Source organism: Lepisosteus platostomus, chromosome 1 (genome assembly GCF_059453375.1).
Source record: "Lepisosteus platostomus isolate fLepPlt1 chromosome 1, fLepPlt1.hap1, whole genome shotgun sequence".
In the NCBI taxonomy this organism is placed as follows: domain Eukaryota; kingdom Metazoa; phylum Chordata; class Actinopteri; order Semionotiformes; family Lepisosteidae; genus Lepisosteus; species Lepisosteus platostomus.
Window position 1 is genome coordinate 1,332,927 of NC_142611.1, and position 21,768 is coordinate 1,354,694.

The 21,768-nt window shown below is 48.6% G+C and overlaps 2 protein-coding genes across 2 annotated transcripts in view; one reads left to right on the forward strand and one right to left on the reverse strand.

Moving 5' to 3' along the window:
- Window positions 1-21,768, forward strand: part of cep135 (centrosomal protein 135) — a 133,950-nt gene that overhangs the window by 99,053 nt on the left and 13,129 nt on the right. The gene's annotated exons all lie outside the window — the stretch shown is intronic.
- Window positions 663-13,039, reverse strand: lonrf1 (LON peptidase N-terminal domain and ring finger 1). Its single transcript, XM_088633509.1, has 12 exons — window positions 12,189-13,039; window positions 8,373-8,491; window positions 7,668-7,790; window positions 6,407-6,562; window positions 5,612-5,852; window positions 5,070-5,160; window positions 4,841-4,955; window positions 4,198-4,319; window positions 3,733-3,891; window positions 3,204-3,366; window positions 2,680-2,832; window positions 663-1,895 (listed from the first exon to the last, which is right to left on the reverse strand). The coding sequence occupies exons 1-12, from the start codon at window positions 12,826-12,828 to the stop codon at window positions 1,737-1,739; spliced, it is 2,241 nt and encodes a 746-aa protein (XP_088489635.1). The 5' UTR covers window positions 12,829-13,039; the 3' UTR covers window positions 663-1,736.

Sequence of the window (21,768 nt, forward strand, 5' to 3'; positions counted from 1 at the left end):
ACCAGACTCCCAAACCACAGAAATACTGCTTCTCTTCAAGATTTATTTTATGATGGAGCTTCCCAAAAGATTTAGGTGAAAAGGTTTTTCGTGTGGTCTGTGTGGGGTGAATGACCTGACAATTGTCCTCCGGAGTAGGTCTGCATTCACCCCATCTCTCATTTGTACAGACTGATACTCCTGTTTTTAATTGTCTGCTGTACTGTTGGGTACAGCCCAGTGATAGTGATTTTATCCCAGTTTTGGAATGGGTTTTAAAAAATTCTGCTGTTAGATGGCTACCTGACAAGTAATAAGTATTTAGTCCTACTTTGGCAAGTACTGACTCAAGAAGAGGCAATAGCCAACACCTCTCGACAAGATCGGAATTGTTGTTGAATCGGTGCTGAACGGCACAACGTAGAGTCAGTGTTTTACGTCAAAGAAAGCTTTATCTACGATCTGAAAAAGCCCAGGTACAATTTGTTGCCCCAGTTGTACTGAGTACATGGTTATTCGGTACTGCTTAAAGCAACTTTAAATCTCTTTGGCAATTCTGGCAAGGAGAATTGCAATTATAAATTCTAGACGAGTAGTGTGCACAGTGCCACCCTCGGCCAAGGAGATCACTGCTGCACATGAGAGGTGTCACAGCCCAGTAACGGCACCACACAATGAACAGCCATGGTACAAATGTCTTTTATTGAAAATTGATAAATATTCAAGCTGGAGCATAATCTGTATAAACCTTTTACAAATGATTTACATACAATAAAGCATTTATAAGACATATTTACACACAGAGAAGTACACCACGAAAACCAGACGCACAGAAGCTTGTCGCAGAGGGAGCCGGGCGCCAGGAATCCAAGCCGTGCCTGCGAGCGTGCACGCACGCACACACACACACACCCTGGACACACCGCTCCCAACGCCAGCCTCGCTCGCCCAAGCATCCCGCGACAACCTCCTTCTTCTGCACCCCCAACAGGACCATGTATATTGTGAAGAATATCAAGTTCCCCCTTTTCATTTTCAACAGACACAGACATGCGATCAAAATGTTTAACTACTTCTACAGTAAAACTGATGGGTACTGGAACAGGTGGCTGTGCAGAAGAAACACTGAAGAACGAACATATATTTGTTCATACAGGAAGTTGATTGCCCAGGCCAATACCACTGCAAATAAATACTATGTTCTTTAAGGATCCAAGAGACTCCAAACCGACTTAAAACTCAGAGGTTTAAGAGAAACAAATTGTGCCTTTTCAGTGTTAGAGTAACAAAAAGGACAGCTTCACAGACCTCCATAAGAGTGCTTGTGCATAATGGGCTTAAAAGTGACAGTGAGATTATTAACAGCACAAGAAATGATAGGACTAACATAGCACTGCATTGTAAACCTATGTTACCTTTTTAAATGAAATCTCTCCGTACGTGAACACCTTCAAAATCATTGACCCCACATTCAGAATTTCACAGAAATAACCAATATCTTCTCCACACTGCAACCCCAGGGACAATTAGACTGCAGACTCGTGATGCAGTGAACTATCTAGGCTGTGTCCTATCTCTTTCTTTGCACTTTTTTTGTTATTACTATTATTTTTTAAGACCATCGATAAAGTGTCTGTGTTTCACGAGAGGCCGTTTAAACAGCATCACAAGTACAAAAAAGGCAGCAGGAAAACCGAAAAGGCCACCGGACAGCACCAGGCGACTTGAATGGAAGATCCAGAGGAATGTCCCTTTGGCTATTCGCTGGGGATGCTCTGCAGGTATGTGAGGATGTGCTGGATTTTCAGCAGCCGCTCCTTCAGCGATGTCATGGACAGAACCGACAGCTGGTACCGCCGGTCTACAGGAAGGACAGCCAGCAGCCACCAGCAACAGGCCGGCCCGTTGGGGGTAGCCTGGAGGAACACAAGTGTAAGAGCTACCAGGTCCCGCTTGCCAACGCTTGCTTCCCCCCAACAACTGTAAGGATATTGGTAAAGTGTGATCCTTAAGGGTTGCCGTACTGCACAGATGATGCAGAACATGAATATGTAAACAGAGTATATATATACACACACACACACAGTAGTAGATCGAGAAGGGTTGGTTAGGCAGTTACAGAGTTAGTGTAGTAAGACTTACAGAGCACTGTGTTAATAAAGTGTTCGTTCATAATTAAGAAGCTGTGCGATTAATGACTGCCGATAAGTACACTAATAGAGAACATGACAACAACGGCGATCAAAACAAAAGGAAAGGGTTTATTTACTGCTATTTTATGTGACATTCAACACGCGTTATTTGCGGTTTTTAATCCTAGCCTCCTGTAATCTTTGGCTGGCCTGCCCTAGAGCCTCTTGGCTGCACCTGAACAATACCCGCACTGCGAGAGGTCCACCAGCCGTCCGTAACCTTAGAAAAATTGCAGATTTAACTTCAGCCCGATCTTCCATCTGTTTCACCGTGCGACGCAGACATTGCGTGATGAGCGGGTCAAATGTGCTTTGGTCCAGTTTTATTTTTTGGTTTCGCAACAGGCTTTAGCCCTCTGGAACACGCGTACGTTCCAATTGCAATTATTATTTTTTTCACATGTTGAATGCATCTGGCTCCAACAAAGCAGCTTGGCATTGGGGGGGAGGGGTTGGGGAATTAAGGTAAAACAAGCGGCATGTTCTTCCCCCTGGGAGATGGCCTCACCTGGATGTCCTCCTCTCTCCCGGGCATGGCCCCGAAGTGCTGCAGGATCTGCCCACGGAACGGGTCCTTCAGGTGCTGGAACCACGTGCAGGCCTGTGTGTAGACCTGGTCGTGCAGCTCCTGCAGCCGGGACAGCTCCCCCACATCCTGAACCTGCCAACGGAAGCGGCGCCCCGACATCAGAGCCCTGCTTTTGCTTTCAATTTCACTGCAAGGCAGCACTGAAGCCGTCACGGCTCAAAGATATTCCTACGGTTATTCTTCAGTCAACTCTAAAAGCTACTGCTGGACAGGTCACTGCAACATATCCCCATCCAGTTTATTTAAAAATTTTCAATTTTTCAAAACACGCCGCCTTGTTAGTAATTTACATCCGGCTTTCCAGCAGGCACAACACCCCCTGAAGCTTGCGTCCCGACCTTTTCATTCATTTTTTTTTTAAGCAGTTAATCGACGACGTCTCTCATTGGGGACGTCTTCATGCTCACGTCTTCCCCATTTCAGACTGGGGGGTTCACGTTTACCTTCACATCTTCCAGATAGTCGATGTCGGCTATGCAGTATCCGTCTCTCATTCCCTTTTTCAAGACCCGGAACCGTTTCCCACCCAGAGTGTCCACTACTGAGCGGCCGTCGGGAAGGAAGTGGACGCTTCGGATTTGGAGCATGCACCCGTAGTCAACAAAACTGCAGGCAGACGGCAAGACAATGTCATTAGAACACGCTCACACTGGCACCGGGGCTCGTTTTCCCCCAACCCAGTTAACCTAGCAGTACGTCTCTGGACTGTGGGAGGGAAACGGAGCACCTGGAGGAAACCCACACAAACACGGGGAGAACATACAAGCTCCACGCAGAGAGCAGCCCAGGTCTGAAACCGAATCTACTGCAGGGCCACCTCACTTTCCTTTTTTAGAAAGAATTCCAACTTGCAGGCATTTAGTGATAATTCCACACAATTCTGAATCGCATTAATTCCTTCCCTACATGAAGAAACTTTGGCGGGAATCTCGAAGCCAAAGAGTACATCCCACAGCGCACACGGAACCGTACCCCTTGTGAGGATCGCTGATGCACATCCCAAACTGCCGGGTGCCCGTTTCTATGCACCTCCGGATCATGAGTCGGTATCTGGGCTCAAACACGTGGAGGGGGCAAGGCACGGTGGGGTAGGCCATGGTGCAGATGAAGATCGGGACGTTCTTCGTCAAGCTGCGCCAAAAACAGACCCAACACATCATTTCGAGATCTGTATACATTATAAGAAGAACACAACTCAATTTTTTTCCCCATCTCGTTAACAACTTCTTAGAACAACTACTCAGTATACACAGCGCCAACTCCGGCGGACAGTCCTACTAATTAACACTCTTCTCAAAGGCAGAGCGGAACCAAAGGGATGGATGACGCACAGCCTAACGACAGGCCCAGCCAAGGCACTCGGAGAGACGTGGATCGGAATGACAAGTGGGCTGCTGTGTGAATGGCAGGAACAGACGCTGCAGGGAATGCACTTACTCCGAGAGCTCCTTCGTTTCCTCCAGGTGCATCCTCTTTCTTTCGTTGTGCTCCTCAGACAAATACTTCTTTATCAGCTCCTCAAGAAGTTGTGTAATACTGTATTTCCTAGATGCTAGGTACTGTGAAGAAACAAAAGTTAACAGCCGTTATCTTCAATGGCTATACTTGTCACATCCAACAAAGAGCTACTTTCCCAGGTCCACACCGAGGACGACAGTGAAGAATGAAAGGCAGAGAGGCCTGGAGAAACGTTTCACATCACTTTTCAGTCAAATACAATGCCTGCAGATGAAATCTTATAGCTATATTAATAGAAGCACTGCTGGCTGTGACTGTAGGGCTTCCAGGGGATCCACACTGTCACAGGCACTCCGCCGCCCTCTGGGAACAACTGGACATGACACCTTTAATAACAGAGCCTCTCATTTCTTAACTGCCTTGTGTTTCCCCTCTCCATCAACTAGAACCTTGGAAACAGAATATCCGGGTGATAAAACAACAGAAGGATCCCTTCATTTTAAGGAAGCCGAGAGAGAGTGCCACTGAAAGCGTTGAGCCCACCTTACACCTCTCAATTTCCACATACCACACTCAACGTCTAAGAGAGCACAGCTCTAGACCGGAAACAGACCCTGCTGACCTCTTTCAGGCTTTCCTTGCAGAGAGGACACTGGGGCATGTGGTCCAGACAGCGCTCCAAACAGCTCTTGCAGAAGGTATGACCGCAGGGCGTTGTCACTGGCTCATAGAATAACCTGCAAAGCAAACAGGACACATCGATCAGCTCCTTGATCCAGCTCCAGGAATTAGGCTACAGAACAGCACAGGGCATTAGGAAAGCTCAACACTGACCCCTGCTGTTCACTTACCTCATACAGAGAGAGCACTCGAAGTCGGTCACTTCCAATAACTCCTCGGCAACTACTCTGCGGATCACAGTGGCACTTGTAACCAAACTTTCTACAAAAAAAACATTAAGTAAAGTCATTAAATATAATCATCTAAATTCAAATAACACGGTGACACACAAGCATCAACTCAATTTCTGATAGAAATTACCTCCCTCTTCAAAACACAGAAAGGTGAAACGGATTCAGTATACCGCCACAGACGTTCTTACACTTTAAAATCCTGTCCCAATTTCACTTTTTGTTTAAGGGTGAATTTGGTTCAAAATAATTCCGCGTCCTGATAAAACCTTTTTTTTAAACACGTCTACCGTCAACAAAAGTAGTTTTCATCTTGCAGCTAGGCTTCATCCTTTTGAAAACTACTCCCACCACTTCCAAAACAAGTACTGGACAAGTAAGAAAGATAAAAAGACAGTGAGCTCACTGAAATTAAACCATGACAGAAGTGTTTTCGTAGCTGGCGAGACCGGGCAGACGCAGGAGCTGTGCAGAACGCTCACCTCCTTGTTTTTTGTGTTTGTTCCTGCCAACGACAACGACCGAGGGGCCCTGCTCCGAGGAGGACAGTTTCCTCTTCAGCAGGGCCCCCTTGTCCTGCCCACAGAGCTGGGGGGCGGAGGACACCCTCTTCAGGCCCTCTTCGCCCGCCGGGCTCTCCGGGCGGCTCTGGCCCCGCAGGGAATGGGCTCGGCTCAGGCCCGGCTTCTCCAGACCCTCGCAGGGCTCCGGGACCGCGCGCTGCTGTGGGGGGAGAGGAGAGAGGCCGCCGCCGTTAAAATTACACAGACCGCCACGGGCACAGCCGACACCCTCCCTAAGAAGCGCAAAAAATGCAACAGGGGAGCACTGAGTTTCCCAATCCTCTGCAGTATATAATAAACACACGCAGCAATGCGAGCGAGAGAGAAGCATCACGTCCGCAAGACCACACTCGCTCCTCTGCAAACTTACACTACTCACATCCGAGTGTCGCCCCTATGCCCCGGGGTATAACGGAAATAGATTTAGGGAAATTTCCAACCCCTCTGCCATCTCGCCCCTCAAACATTGTCGCCCAGAACTCCAAAACACTTTGTCAGCTGTGTTTGCTTTTAACACACTCGCACAAAGCAGATTTCTCCTCAGGGATCGAAGGGCTAGGACCGAACCCGAGTAACATCCGCACCGCCTGGACGGCGCCGTCTTAGCCAGCCCACGCAGGACACAAACCCAACACACTTGCCAAACGGACAGGGGGCGGCGGCGAGATGGGAAAGCTCGGTCACACACGGAGGCCGCTGGCGGAGTGGGAGTACCTCTTCCGAGCTGGGGCGCACCAAGCGCAGGGCTGCTCCGCCGTGGGCATCCGCGACGGGCACTTTCCCGCGGAGGCGAGGCGTGGAGCCCGGCGCCGTCTCCCGCAGTCCCACTTTCACATTCTCTCTGCCGGGTGACAGCAAGTCGTACAGGATCTGCAGGGTTTAAATCAGGATCACATCGGTTAACCAGGACATGACGGCAGAAGGTAACAGCCCATGCCTTCTCTCGGCGCAACTCAAACTACTTCATCATCGGCCAAGAGAACAAATGCCGATTTGCGACCGTGACCTGCAGACCCACGTGTACAACGATCTGAGCGTTTCGAACCCGTGACCATCTAAGGGAGTCCCGTCTCGAACACCACTCCTATTTGTCGCCCGTAATGGTGTCACGTAATTGAGAGGCCATTTTGGGGGGAGAAAAAACAGAAGTGAATCTCATCCTTTATAATTTTATACTTTGTCACGGTCATCGCATGGCTGACTCTGAACAAAAGTGTCAGTTTAAACTCTAAGCCCCCCGAGAGGGATACCCTCTACTGTACAAACATGATTACACCAGAGCAACAGCAACGTCAGCCTTAATATTTTGATAGAAGCCCCTTTGAAATCTACTTATACACAAATTGACAACAAAATCATTGAGGTTATACAAAACATCTACAATCTACCCATTGAAAAAGAAAACTGCTACTCACAAGCTTTTCCCAATTTCACCATTATATTTTAAGTATTTTTTTGTATCAATGATGGTGGTATGAAAGCAAGTCTTGCTTTCTTATAAAGACAGGGGTCAAATCTAAGTTGTTTTATAAGGACGAGCAAAGCATTTCTCCAGCTCAACTTTAATCACACGCATTCAAACTGAAACCTTGTGCGTGTTTGAAATTTACTTTGTTTCACACAGGCAATGTCAACAGGGCATTTTTTTAAACTACCTTCTGACCTTCAGTATACAGTCACTTCAAGATCAAGCTAAAACAAAGTACAAGCTGACAAAGCACCATGAATATAACAAATTCATGATTCAACAGAACGATCTCATGGGAAATAAAATGAATGAGTGCCGAAAGGCTCCAACTCGTATGAAATAAACTGAAGGAGAATGGTGTTTAAACATGGTTTATTTTTTTAAAGTTCGAGTAGGTGGCTGCAACAGCATGCATAGGCTGCAAAGGAACAAGGAAACAATGTTTCGGCTGTGGAGCCTTCTTCAGGTGTCGAGCAATTAATTTTTTTTATGTGAACACCAGCGTACCTTTTCAACCTCTTTCTTGGCTGGTGCAAAATCTTCGTCTATGGCCAGACACTGCATAAACACCTGCAGAGAGTCGTCCGTGCAACCCATCTCCTGCAACATTTTGGCTTTCTTGAAGTAACCCTGCGGAAGTCAAACGACACACTTAACTTACTGGACACTAAACCCGCCTGAAACAAAGAGACGCCTACACTTCTGACTAGTGAGTTTTAACAGAGAAAAATCCACTACAACCAAACTGGCATTACCGGGATCTAACGAATAGAGATGGTTTCACCTAAACTGTGCTTGCCACTTCAATATTGCCCACGCACACCTCCTTCCTAGCCTCCTCTTGCTAGGAGCGCAGAACTACAAGCAGCTAAAACCGGCTCCCTGCTTTGTCAAGCGTCTCGCTCTCCCAGCGGAACGGGGGCACCACCTGCTTCAGCAGTTTTAAACAGACTGCGAGTCCAAGTAACTGTTCCCTACAAAGCCAACAAATTCAACCATTTTCCATTTTAAATCTCGCATAACTGAACATTACGCCACGTGACAAACCGACAGCATCAATTTTCACTGTTTTTAGTCATTTTGCTCTGCATCTCTAGGGGAGGTTTCTGAACCAGCCCGCGAGGGGACTCAGCGCTGCTGCAGAAACCAGCTGCTCCGCTCTGCTGCGGCGCAGCCACACAGCTAACAAGCGACGAGGAGTCACGGACCCACCTCTGGCCAGTTTGCAGTATCCACACACAAAGCCTCCAGATCTTCCAGGGCCTCTTTGTTCTGTCGAAGTGCAGCATGAATCTCGGCTCTGTAGGTCCGTAGCAGTATGTCACTGGGGTCTGCAGTGTAACAGAGAGAAGGAGAAACAAAAATATTCAGACAGCTCTTGACATCGCCTACTCCTTACGTAAAATCAGTGCAGCAGGTTATATAAGACACTGCCTGCTGCCTGGCATTTTCTATTTAAAAAAAACCCTCCCATTCCATTCAACGTAAACATGTGCAGTCCACTCCTCAGTCAAGAATGTGAAGCACTAAAAAAATGAGTCTCTTAAGCTTACACTGCAGACCTAAACGGGGGGGTTAAGCAAGCGAGATCTGCGATTCACAAAGCGCAGTGTTTATATAACCTCAAAAGCAGCAGAGCAAGAGCCTTGCGTAACCCTACAACATAACCGCCGACAAAGTTGCGGCGGTAATACAACAAGAGCAATATACAGCTTATGTCGCAGCACGAAAGAGCGCTTTGACGACGTACAGATTCACGACTTTTGACTCCAGTGCCGTTTCTAGACCCGTTCTTCCCACGTGGATTTTAGCATTGGCTAAAAAATAAACCTCAAACTAGATAAAGTCCGCCGCGTTAAGGTAAGAGACAAAAAGACACGACGTGGGTGCCAGAGCTCGGCTCTCCTTCGAAGGGCGGAACTGGAGACAAGCAGGAGGGACGGGGGAATTCGGACCCAACAGAGCCGCAGCGCCACCGGCACAACTGCCTCTTCACGCCAGGCTGACGCTGCCCCTGCTGCTGCGGAGGCCGGAGTCGCCTCTCCCGCAGGACGGGCAGCACAGCTCCCAGGTCTCTCCCGGCTCCCGCTGTCGCACCGATCGTAATGAACCCTACAGGGAAGCCAACATCGAAACTCGGTCTTCGCAATCCGCGCAGGCCTCGGACCAGTTCACACAGCTGGGCTCTCACACCCCAGAACTGCGACACCCCGGGAGAGGACTATGGAAGTCTTCCAGCGTGTTCCCAGAACTCATCTTCACAGATTAGCCCGACACCTGCAATTCATCAGGACTACACCGCCTCACATCCACAGAGGCATCGCCATGGTGTTTACTGTCAATTCATCAGCCGTGACTAAGGAGTGGAACTGCTTCGCGCAGGAACTGCCCGGCTGCCCAGATAGATACTTTATTGTCCACATTTGTGGAAACCTGTCAACTGTTGTAATACTTGTTTTCAATTATATGATGACTGCCGCACTTTGACCAAGTGACAGATGACCATTACAAGCTATTGCACAAACTGTGATGATTCTGTGCAGGCAGTCTCGCACAAAGCCATCTGCTAAATATCAACATCAACAGTTGTGTTGGAAACAAACAATAGTGCTCCAGTGTTGTGACAGTGCAAAAATGCAGAAGAAACCGAGATTCAGCCTGACTTCTGGCATCACAGCCTGTCCTTAGAACTTCATTCATACTGTAAAACAGGCGCCGTCCTTCGGATGAGACGTAAAACCGAGGTCCTGACTCTCTGTGGTCATTAAAATCCCAGGGTGTTTCTCGAAAAGAGTAGGGGTGTAACCCCGGCGTCCTGGCCAAATTTCCCATTGGCCCTCACCAATCATGGCCTCCTAATAATCCCCCTCTCTGAACTGGCTTCATTACTCTGCTCTCCTCCCCACTGCACATTGGTGGTGGCGGAGGGGATCCCCATTACCTGTAAAGCGCTTTGAGTGGAGTGTCCAGAAAAGCGCTATAGAAGTGTGAGGAATTATTATTTTGTTGCACGCTGTTATAAGACCAAAACACTTCATTTAATTATTAACTTCAATTTCCTGTGACAAACGCCAGTGATAAAATACCACATATGCTTGCACAACCCTTACCTTTCCATACAGATTTGCAGTACTTCCTCCCTGTATTCTCTCAATACTGTATGCAACATCTGCCGTTTGTTTTTAGCCAGATAAAACTTACTGGCCACAATAATCATGTGCAAGCGGATACCGACATCAGGGCCCCGCGCTCTAGACAGGGTGACCCTCCTCCCTCTGAGCTCTAGACAGGGTGACCCTCCTCCCTCTGAGCTCTAGACAGGGTGACCCTCCTCCCTCTGAGCTCTAGACAGGGTGACCCTCCTCCCTCTGAGCTCTAGACAGGGTGACCCTCCTCCCTCTGAGCTCTAGACAGGGTGACCCTCCTCCCTCTGAGCTCTAGACAGGGTGACCCCTCCCTCTGAGCTCTAGACAGGGTGACCCTCCTCCCTCTGAGCTCTAGACAGGGTGACCCTCCTCCCTCTGAGCTCTAGACAGGGTGACCCTCCTCCCTCTGAGCTCTAGACAGGGTGACCCCTCCCTCTGAGCTCTAGACAGGGTGACCCTCCTCCCTCTGAGCTCTAGACAGGGTGACCCTCCTCCCTCTGAGCTCTAGACAGGGTGACCCCCTCCCTCTGAGCTCTAGACAGGGTGACCCTCCTCCCTCTGAGCTCTAGACAGGGTGACCCTCCTCCCTCTGAGCTCTAGACAGGGTGACCCTCCTCCCTCTGAGCTCTAGACAGGGTGACCCCCCTCCCTCTGAGCTCTAGACAGGGTGACCCTCCTCCCTCTGAGCTCTAGACAGGGTGACCCTCCTCCCTCTGAGCTCTAGACAGGGTGACCCCTCCCTCTGAGCTCTAGACAGGGTGACCCCTCCCTCTGAGCTCTAGACAGGGTGACCCTCCTCCCTCTGAGCTCTAGACAGGGTGACCCTCCTCCCTCTGAGCTCTAGACAGGGTGACCCTCCTCCCTCTGAGCTCTAGACAGGGTGACCCCTCCCTCTGAGCTCTAGACTGGGTGACCCCTCCCTGCAGCGGGGCTCTGCACTCTAGACAGGGTGACCCTCCTCCCTCTGAGCCCTAGACAGGGTGACCCTACTCCCTCTGAGCTCTAGACAGGGTGACCCTCCTCCCTCTGAGCTCTAGACAGGGTGACCCTCCTCCCTCTGAGCTCTAGACAGGGTGACCCTCCTCCCTCTGAGCTCTAGACAGGGTGACCCCTCCCTCTGAGCTCTAGACAGGGTGACCCTACTCCCTCTGAGCTCTAGACAGGGTGACGCCCGTGTTCTCAGTCCTCTGCCCTGGCCCGTGTCCAGCCCGCGCTCTTCCACCTGCGAGCCTCTCTACACTCCAGCTCGCTGGATTTCACACGCGGCAGCTGCAGTCCGCTCATCCGAGCCCCCACTGGAGACACCGTCCCCCCCAGAGCGGCCCCACGCACAGAAGCACGGCGTTCGCGCCCCTCCTGCCAACCGCAGCGGCGACCACGTCCCGTGTGGCAGCCGTGGTCCGGGAAAGCGCTTCACCACACCTCACACCACGTCATCACCGTCCCCACCCACTCCACGGGAAACGTGTTTCCCACCCCGCACCCAAGCAGCTGCCGGGAAACACACGGGCACCCATGCACTCCGCACGGAGTGTGTTTGCCCCCCCCCCCGCGGGTTATAAAACCACCTCTCTCGGGTCACGACCCCGCTTACACAACAGCACAGCACACCCCCGCCGCTGCCGCGCATGCGCCGCCGGAGTTACACAACGCGGGGTCAGCGCGGGGTCACCCGTGGGGAGAGACGGGGTGCAGTTTCTGGGGCTCGGTCAGCAGGTCTCCCTCGCACCCCCCATCCCAGGGCCACGACACCGTCCCCCCCCCTTCTCGCCCCGAGAAGCGACACACTCCCCCCAACCCCAGATCCGCGAACAGGCCCCAGTAACAACAACAACACCACCACCAGCGCCAGTGTGAGCCGAGAGCAGCCCCTTGAGCTCACCTGCCTTGAGGCCGCCGCTGGACACGGCCAGGGCCTCCTCGTACCGCCGCCGCCCGCACAGCCCCTCAATCTCCGCGCACAGCCGGGCCCGGCTCGGCCCGCCCGGGACCCACTTCTCCAGGACGTGGCAGAGCGCCACGTTGGTGCGGGGCGCCCCGCCGTCGCCCCGCCGGGCCGCCAGCCTCTCGGCGCAGCGCCGGCACCGGGCCACCACCTCCCGCTGCAGGCACCGGCGGCAGTACGTGTGCCCGCAGGCGGCGGTCACCGGCTCGGAGAGGAGCCGGCCGCAGCCGGGACAGTCCAGGGGCTCGGCGGCGGGGCTGGCGCTGCGCTCCCCGGCCGCCTCCGCCTTCTTGAAGTTCCGCAGGACGCAGCCCACCAGCGCGCCCAGCTGCTCCGGCCGGCCGGAGCCGTACCTCAGCGCCAGGGCGAACGCGTCCAGGGCCTCCTTGAGCCGGTCCTGCGCCGCCAGCTCCTCGGCCCGGCGGAGGACCAGCCCCTGCCGGTGCGCCCGGTCCGCGGCCGCCGGGCCGGCGAGGAGGAGGAGAGAGGGTCCCGGCCGCCGCCTCCTGCTGCTGCCGCCGCCGCCGCCGCTGCTCTCTCCCAGCGCCTCGTCCGCCGCCGGGTTCAGGACTGACATGCTCAGAGCGGGGTGAGCGCCTTACGAGCGTCCGCAGGGCTGTGGCCCGGGAGGTTACCGGGACACGTACGCGGAGACAGCAGCACGCCTCGGCGGATCGCGCTGGCCGGCCTCCCGGCGCCGGCCCGTTATATAAAAACGCCGTCACGTGGTCCGCGGGGCGGCGCTGTGATTGGCTGCCGGGGGGAGCCCTGGTTACAAAACCTCGCCGTGCGGGTTTCATAACAACCGGGGGGGGGGAGGAGGAGGAGGAGGAGGAAGATGAAAAAAAAAAAAAGGGTGGTGGGGGGGGGAGTGCAGAGGTTCTGGGGTACCCTGTCCGGCCTGCTCGGCGTCCCTCACCCCCTTCCCCCCCTGACTCCGTCCACTGTGGCTCAGCTGTCACAGCACTGCCAGGAAGGCAGCCTTCAAGTTCAAGTTGGAAGAGCCTGGTGCTGCCAGTGTTGACAAAAACTGTTATATCACCAGCTGATAAGAGCTGCCCTGCACAATTACTGCTCACCCTGCCCTGTTCCACCCCCCCCTGTATTTTTCACCATGTCTGTAGAAACCTGTAGAGTAATGTGACTCCCAAGCCTGCCTTGTTTTCTGAGTTGTTTAATTTCAGATACATGGGGCGCTTGTTGGCAGGGCCCATGAAAGACAGCGTTGCCACAGCAGATGCGATTAACGCGCAGCGTCTACGGTACAGCCCACGTGAAGCTTCATGGTGGAATTTGACATGGACCCGCCTTGGAAATGTTGTAAACCTCAGCTCTGAAGATATCGGCAAGCTTTCCGCACCAGCTGACCCAGAGGAAGGCCTGTGCCATCATTAAAGACTCGGCTCATATTCTTCTTCGGTCTTTTGAACTTTTGCCTTCGGGAAGACATTTTTGCTGCCCACTGTGCAGGACAAATGGAAGGGAATAGAAGTCCTATCAGCACGATGTCTGTTGGACAGAACCTCCCCTACAAATGTGCGTGTACTGTACTAGTCCCTTCCCAAATACTACACACTGTTACTTCCAGTTACTTCTGTGGACGGTTTGCTGTTTTTATTGATCTGTTCTGGTTTTTGGTTTGTTTTTGTAGTGTATTAATGTATTGTAGGGCTCTCGGGCTCACGTGGGTATGCGCCCTCGCTGCCGCCACAGGTTGGCCCCCCCACCACCGCTGGGGACCCGAACCCGGGTCTCCAGCGTCACTCAACAGGGACCCAGCCAGCTGAGCCAAAGGGAGATCTCCCGTCAGCCCGGCGGCTGCAGTCCCTGCTATTCACAGGGAATGGCGATGACGTCACCGCGCTGGCAAGCCGGGTCGCACAACCTGCCGTGTCGGCCGTCTGCGTTACAGTACGGCGCACCGCTTGCTGCGTTAAAAGACCCCCCCGCCCCTTTTGAATAAATATTAATATAAAGCTCTTTGTCCCAGATCAGCTGAGCAGACCAGATTGAAGCTCAGTATTTCAACCTTGCCAAGAGAGCATGCTCTTCTGTAGCCTTTAGGGAACTCAGATTTTCTGAGTGAAGAATCCCTTGGTTAAAACCGGCCTCTCCTCATTAGTGCTTGCATTTTAGAACAGGGAGATAGGCTCCCATTTATTGTGGCCTGTTATCGTTAATTCTGGGTTTGCATAACAAGGTAAGATATAACTGTGGGAAATATTCTATTAAGTTTAGAAGGCAGCCTCTTATTTGTGGCCTTTGTAGGCATTACATTATAGACTTGTTAACAGTCTGGGATTCTCTGGGAGATCAGAATGTTAAGCCACTGGGATGCCTTCTTTGTAAATTTGCACATAGGGAAACTTGTGTGTAGTATGTCTATGTTGTGTGTTGCTTAGTGTCTGTATTCCCTGTGTGTCGCTCTTAATAAATATGTGTATAACCAAGTGTGCCTCAGTTATTAGTCTTTTCAACCAAAGCTATGCCAGAGAACAAAAAAATTAATTAAACTATTCCAACCTATCTGGTGTATCCTTGTCAAAATCTTCACAAGTTGGGGATTCTGATTAATTAACTAATTGATTTATCCACTTGGTCACTTAATGATTTTCTCCATTTTCAACCCCCCCCCCCCCATTTGTAACAGTATTATACTTTAAAATAATAAAACAATAACATTAAAAATAATGATATGATTATTAGATCTGAAGTTGACTTTATTCAGTTTTAAATGTATGTTTCCAGTGGTGGCAGAGTCATGGGGACACCTAGTGGTAGATGCTTGTTCGTTCGGAGATGGTTTGCGGTTTTGATGGACTGAGGAAATCCTATAATTCAGAAAAACAAAAAAGAAAAGAGTTAATTATAACATTTTGTATGGTCTGTTATGTAATAATAGGAGTGCATGTCTTTATTTACTGGATTCAGTCGCATTCTTTGAAATACATTATGCGGGATGAGAAAACATTCCAAATGAAATTGTTTCTGAAGAAGGAAATATAAAATGATTCATAAATGTAAGTCAGATGGAATTTGTCAGGGAGGCCTGAATGTGTTGGCACTAGTCACCGGGTACTAGTCAGCTTGTGCACCTGCTCATGTCTGGGTTGGTGTCTAGGTCTGCTTGTGACGGTTATTATTACTATTCTCATTTCTTAGTATTGGATCTTAATCGATTGCACCTTCTGCAGACAATGAGCAGGTGAAAACATTGAGCATGAAGATATCTGTTTGTCTTTTTCACTGAAGTAAATGTTGATATTTGGTCAAAGTGAAAGCGTCTTTCAGGAGGGGTTCTAGGTATTATTCATAGATTAAATATGCTAATGCTTATATGTAGTACTGTGATAAGTTATACTATTGATCACTTCTATACACACTGCTGTGCATAGTTCGAGACATTCTGAATTGTTCTGCTTTTTTCATTCAAAGTTCTTCCTTCGTTATGCAGAAGCACACTGAAATATTACCTATTTTGTTTAAGCTAACAGTTAATCTTAATAGTTCTGTGTTTTTGTAGTGCAAAAAAGCAACCCTTTAATTTAATTGTTTTCGTTCTGATTGATCAATGTGGTTCATTAGCTCCTAAAACACTTCGTAGTGCCTGTCCATTTCCAGAATCTAGGTCTACCTTGAGTTTTGACCCTGTGTTTGAAGATCTAATCAGTGTGAATTAAACACTGCTAAATTAAACATCTGGTTTAACATCAACCAAGCTAATGTGTATGAATAACAATCAAAGTTGTCATAATAGAAGTAAACCAGCTGAGGCTTTGAGAAAATTAGCGATGCTCATGAGGAATTCTTTATATTGCAACTGCCGACTGTTCCTGAGACGTCTAAAACCTTTGTGCAGCAGTGTAAAAGGTGCATGCACATCAGTTCTGTCTGCAGACCTTATTCATTACAAGCTGGTATTATGCAGTTAAAATATACAAAGAAAATACTAGAAGCAGGTTTGCCGTTGGAGGGCAGGGCGTGCTTTTTACAAGCAGTTCTAGTAGGTGATATTCCTCTGTGTGACTCTAGAGGGAGCCCTTGAGCATGCAATTGCAGTAGTGTTCTGGGAATGAAAACATGGACAACAGCCCAAGGAGAACCAACCGCTATCGAGCTATTAATCACCATTTACATGCATTTCATTCTGTGATGTAAGTTTGTTTCTTAACCCTTTTCTGCACCTTCTTGGATGCAAATCTGCTTTTGCGATGCAAATGGCTATATGACACTGCTGAGTGTTTTGAGGGTGAGCGGAACTTTTCTCCCTCTTGATTTACTGGACTGTATTGTCTTTCCCATTTCCTTCTACTGCGACACGCTGCCTCAGCGCTGGGCTGTTTCTTCTTCCTTCCTGAGTTTCTTTTATTCAACCTCATCTAAAAATATGGGGACCCGTTTGTGAAGGTCTGTTAGCAGTTTGAAATTGAAGACAAACATCCTGGCCATTCAGAAATAACACCTATTGTTCGACACCTGCCCTGTGTAAATAGGTCCACTGTTGACATCGACAGATGGTAATCCTAATCCATACACACAGGAAGTCAAAAACTGCTTTTCTGGATATATTGGCATCTCTGTCTTGTTTCAACACATAGTAAACACAATAGAACAGCATGAATAAAATAAGCATTGTGTAAGTCCGACTGATCATTTTGGAAGTGTGCTCCTGGCGTGTTCCTGCTTACCATAAAAATAGACACAGGGTCTATACTGAGCTGCTGAATTCAGGTGAATCAAACTAAGAATTCATCTTTCAAATTACAATCAAAGGCTGCACTCTTGGCACTAAACTCATATGCACTACATTGAGGTACAGTAAGTGTTCTGTTACATTGAAATGCAGAATACCTCCAGACGTTTACTGTATTTATAATGTTGAATCAGCTCTGATATTTAAGTCAGAATACTTGAGTGATCTGGGAAATGCAGGAAACATATTTTCCAGCCGCCTCTGCAATATTTTGAAGGCCAGTTTGTCCTTCTTCACACCTCACACTCACCTGACCACTCACACACCTGGGACTCATCAGCTCTACTCAAACACGCCTTCCCTGAGCAAACCATTACACTCAGGAAACCGATGCCCTCCAAGGAACGAGATGACAACTGGAACTGCATTTCAAGCTCGCAGGTGACAGGCGACTCGGCAGGTTGTGTCTTGTAGGCATTGTCTGGACGTTTCCCCTCACATGATAATGATCTGATCCTTTTCAAAGGCCCCTTGCCTGAGTGTAGACTGACCAAGTGTCAAGTGTTAAGAGGCAATTGGCCTTCAGATTTCTTAAATGTCTCCATTCAGAACGGAGAGGCTACCTGTGTTCCTCCTTTACACTTCCTCCAGCTTGTTTCCCCGAAACTGAGCTCCGGGTTTAGGCTTCCTGAAACGAGGGGGTGATGAAAGACTGGAAGTGCATCTCGACAGGGTCCAGGGACTGGTGCTAAGCCTCTTGTGAATGTAACCCAGAACATACTGTAAAAAACACTCTCATTGCTCCCTTCCTCATTCCTACTTCGACCATTTCACTCATCAGGTCACAGGGAACTAATTGATCTGAGGATCTCATCCAGTTTTTTCTAGAAGCTACTGTAGGTCTTCAGCTTCAACGACATGGCTGTTGGAGACGCCAGCGTTCCCAGATTTAAATGCACTTCCATGTAGTTTCCATTTGCGTCTTCGGGTTTGTGTCTCCCTGCTGTCACAAGCGGTCCATAGTGTCTTCTTGTAAAATCTGACATGGTGTGCATCACAAACCATCAATGAAACTACAACCAAATTAATTCTCCATTCATCCTCCAAATAAATACTCCAAGCAAATTTATTAGTCCCATTGTCTACCAATCAGCTGAGGTCCTGATTGATCTCCAATCAATGTGATATTTCGTTTTTGTCCGTGAAAGTCCGTGATAATCACAGATAATAGAAAGCCTAACTCATCATTGGGACCTTGTGAGATATGGAGCATTCAAACAGCAGTCTGCATGAAAAAAACAGCACTTTGCTTTTTCATGCAATCCACAAGTGTCACTGACATAATAACAGTGTAAGCGAACAAGCAGGTCTGAGCCCTGTGCAGGTTGCCGAGAGAGTCCGATGGCTACGAGCCCGAGAGGAGCGAGGCAGCAGACTGCTCGGTAGCTCAGGGCTAGAGGTCACAGTCTGGCTGGAGAAGGCCGAGAGGCAAACAAAAGGTCCAGGGCTAGAAAGGTCTGTATTTCGGGAGCCAGAGGGTCAAGGACGTTGCAAGCTCAGGTGGCGGATGGATTCCTAATACCGAGCGATGTTACCGGGCGAGCCGAGGGTTTAAAGAGTGAAGGGAGGGGTGTGTGAGGGAAACTGGGTAATGAGGGGTTAGTTAGTACCAGCTGCAGCCGTAACAAACAGCTCATCATATGCAGCATTCTACGATTACTGTGGAACAGCTGTTTACCCCTTCAAATTATTTTTCATCTCATTCCACTTAGTGACGATTTTGTTCACTTCATCAGGGCCACCGGGCTGCACTCACAATGAGCATCGTCCTTGATTGTGTCTACCATGCGACTGTTCTACAGGAGAGGTGCACTGTTACCTCAGCTGTGACACTCCACTAATATCGTGTTAATATATTCCATTTATAGATTGTTTCTCAGTGACATTTGCAACCCCTATTCTACAGAGACTGCTCGGTAAGCCCGTCTCAGCCTCTGTTCCTGCTTTGAGGTTTAGCCGCGTTGTGAATGATACGTCCTGTGTGTGGCTGCTGCTGTTGTTAGACTGCAGTGATTTTGTAGATGGAGGAGGAGGGAAGATGGTAACAATGAGAGGAAATGATTGATGGGTTTTTCTGGCATTTATTTATCTAATCCTTCCGAATTAGGGAGCTACTGAAAAGAAGACTCTGTTTGCACAGCATGCCCGTGGTGACAGATTTCAAGGCCGTTCTGTAAGAGCTTCTGTGCAGAGGCGTTAGCCCTTCCACGAGGCTAACAAACACACAATTTCTGTTTGGTATTTAAAAAACACAAATGTATTGGGGATAGATGAAATTCTTAAATTTAATTTAAAGATTAAACAAGAATAAAGTAAAGGCAGAGGAAGGAAATGTTCAATCGTACCACTTATTATACAGTATATACTGTATGTGTGTGTGAACAGTTCAATTTAATTTTTTATCATTGCTTTACTATCAATGGCATGTTACTAAAGTAAGCAATGATCATTTTAGAACAAGTAAAGGTTTATTCCATGCTGAAAAGAGAAGAAAAGAAACAACATTTCGTCTGTTTTCTTTCTTCTGTTTTCAGCAGGGATAAAACTTTACTTGTTCCTTTGCAACCTATGCCTGCTGACACAGCTCCCTACTTGAACTACTATGATCATTCAGGCCCTAGAACGTTTCAAGACTTTTCCATTGATCAAGGACCCCAAGAGCTCTAATAATGGGACCGTGTTCCTCATCATTTTCATCATCTAAAGTTTGAATGATAACGTACATTACCCCTCATTGATAACACATGAATACTAGTCCATCCTTTCAGTTCTTACTGAATTATCTGACAATCAAGGTTTGGTATTTGAATTTAAGACATTCAAGTCATGGCACGTTCCAGAAAAAAAAGTAAGAACAAAACAGTCTATAACTTGATAAAAATGATTTTTTTTTCAATTGAAAATTGGAAACGGGTGACATTCTGAAATCACAATAAATTCAAACGGAACCAAAAGTGTGTCAATAAGATATTTCTGTAATATTCCCGTGCAAATTGGGAATCTGTACGCTTTCTTACAATTTCTTTTCAGTCTTTAAACTATATTTATGTGATAGATTACTGGAGGACTATTTCAAGTGGGTGTCACTGAAAATATTAAGCTTTTAGAGAGGAATGAACGATCACTGGAACTCCATGATGATCCAGGAACCTGCAGGGGTTGAAAGACAGTGAGAGTTGGAAGTTCCCCCCGGGAAGATCAGGGGTCTAAAGTCGGGCCATTTCAAGGGGTCACATCTCGAGCGCGACTGTGCCTGTCGATCTCAGCCTGTAAATCCTCCTCCGTCTTAGAAAAGGCCACGCAACACAGCAGAGACACCTGGAAAATGGCATGATAACTGAAACCAGAAGAGCAATCAAAACTGTGTGCAATTACAAAACCCCGTGCTCTGTTGAAACAGCTCAGGAGTGTGTCCTCTGTAATACAGAGCTGTTGATTTCATAAGCACATTATTAGTCCACTTATGCCTCTGCTACAAAATTAGAATTTCCGATAAATAATGAGTTTTCCTCAGAGAAAATAAAATACCGAGCTTCAGTTACGATGGGAAACGGAGAAAAATCACCGAGCAGTTTCAGGTATGAACATGTTCATGATGTCGGGAAGCTGAATGTTGTGTGTTAATGGGTCCGGTGATCGTTACGGTGTGTTGTTTATTACATGTGCTTTGTTATGAGTACGTTCTCAGGCAACAATCCACACAGGACCATTCCAGTTTATTACAGCGCTTCATTGAAAATAGATCCAAGCGCGTGAGGGAAAACTGGGTATTCACCATTTATTCATGGTTTTATACAGTTAGATTTTCATGAGATTCTGTCACAGCTTTCAAAATCCCCATGTTTGACAAACAGGGTTGGAGTTTTTAACATATCACTTCAGACAGAAAATCTTGACTCTTACAACCCACTCGAGTGCACTATGTTTTGTGATGTGCTATAAATGTTACATGTTGTTATGTGTTAAACGTGTGTAATAGAGTGGTGTGCTAATGTGTTTTTCTATATTTTTTGTAATAGAATAATGTGCAATGTTTTTCTTTTCTTCTTCTTTTTTTTGCATTCTATTTAAATGTACAGTGCTGTGTGTCCATAAAGTAATTCCCTCAAGGAAATAATAAAATTCATTTCTAATCTTAGCTATCTAAAAATCTGCATTTTGCGGAAACAGTTAACTGTTCAGGGCCCGATGATGGGCTGGAGTCCTGTCCAGGGTGTACCCTGCCTTGTGCCCCGAGAGGGACTGGTGTCCTGTCCAGGGTGTACCCTGCCTTGTGCCCCGAGAGGGACTGGTGTCCTGTCCAGGGTGTACCCTGCCTTGTGCCCCGAGAGGGACTGGTGTCCTGTCCAGGGTGTACCCTGCCTTGTGCCCCGAGAGGGACTGGTGTCCTGTCCAGGGTGTACCCTGCCTTGTGCCCCGAGAGGGACTTGTGTCCTGTCCAGGGTGTACCCTGCCTTGTGCCCCGAGAGGGACTTGTGTCCTGTCCAGGGTGTATCCTGCCTTGTGCCCCGAGAGGGACTGGTGTCCTGTCCAGGGTGTACCCTGCCTTGTGCCCTGAGAGGGACTGGTGTCCTGTCCAGGGTGTATCCTGCCTTGTGCCCTGAGAGGGACTGGTGTCCTGTCCAGGGTGTACCCTGCCTTGTGCCCTTAGAGGGACTGGTGTATCCTGCCTTGCACCCCGTTCTTGGTGGGACAGTTTCTGGCTCCCCTGAGACCATGAAGTGGATAAAAAGATTACGAAATGGGTGGATGGATTTAACTGTG

What these genes read in the sequence shown, in the direction of transcription:
- lonrf1 (XM_088633509.1), bottom strand. Translation starts at nt 12,828, where the DNA reads ATGTCAGTCCTGAACCCGGCGGCGGACGAGGCGCTGGGAGAGAGCAGC. An exon ending in CAAACACAAAAAACAAGGAG is followed by an intron (nt 5,161 to 5,611) that starts GTGAGCGTTCTG and finishes TTTTTTTTGTAG; the next exon opens with AAAGTTTGGTTACAAGTGCC. An exon ending in GCAAGGAAAGCCTGAAAGAG is followed by an intron (nt 4,320 to 4,840) that starts GTCAGCAGGGTC and finishes GTTTCTTCACAG; the next exon opens with TACCTAGCATCTAGGAAATA.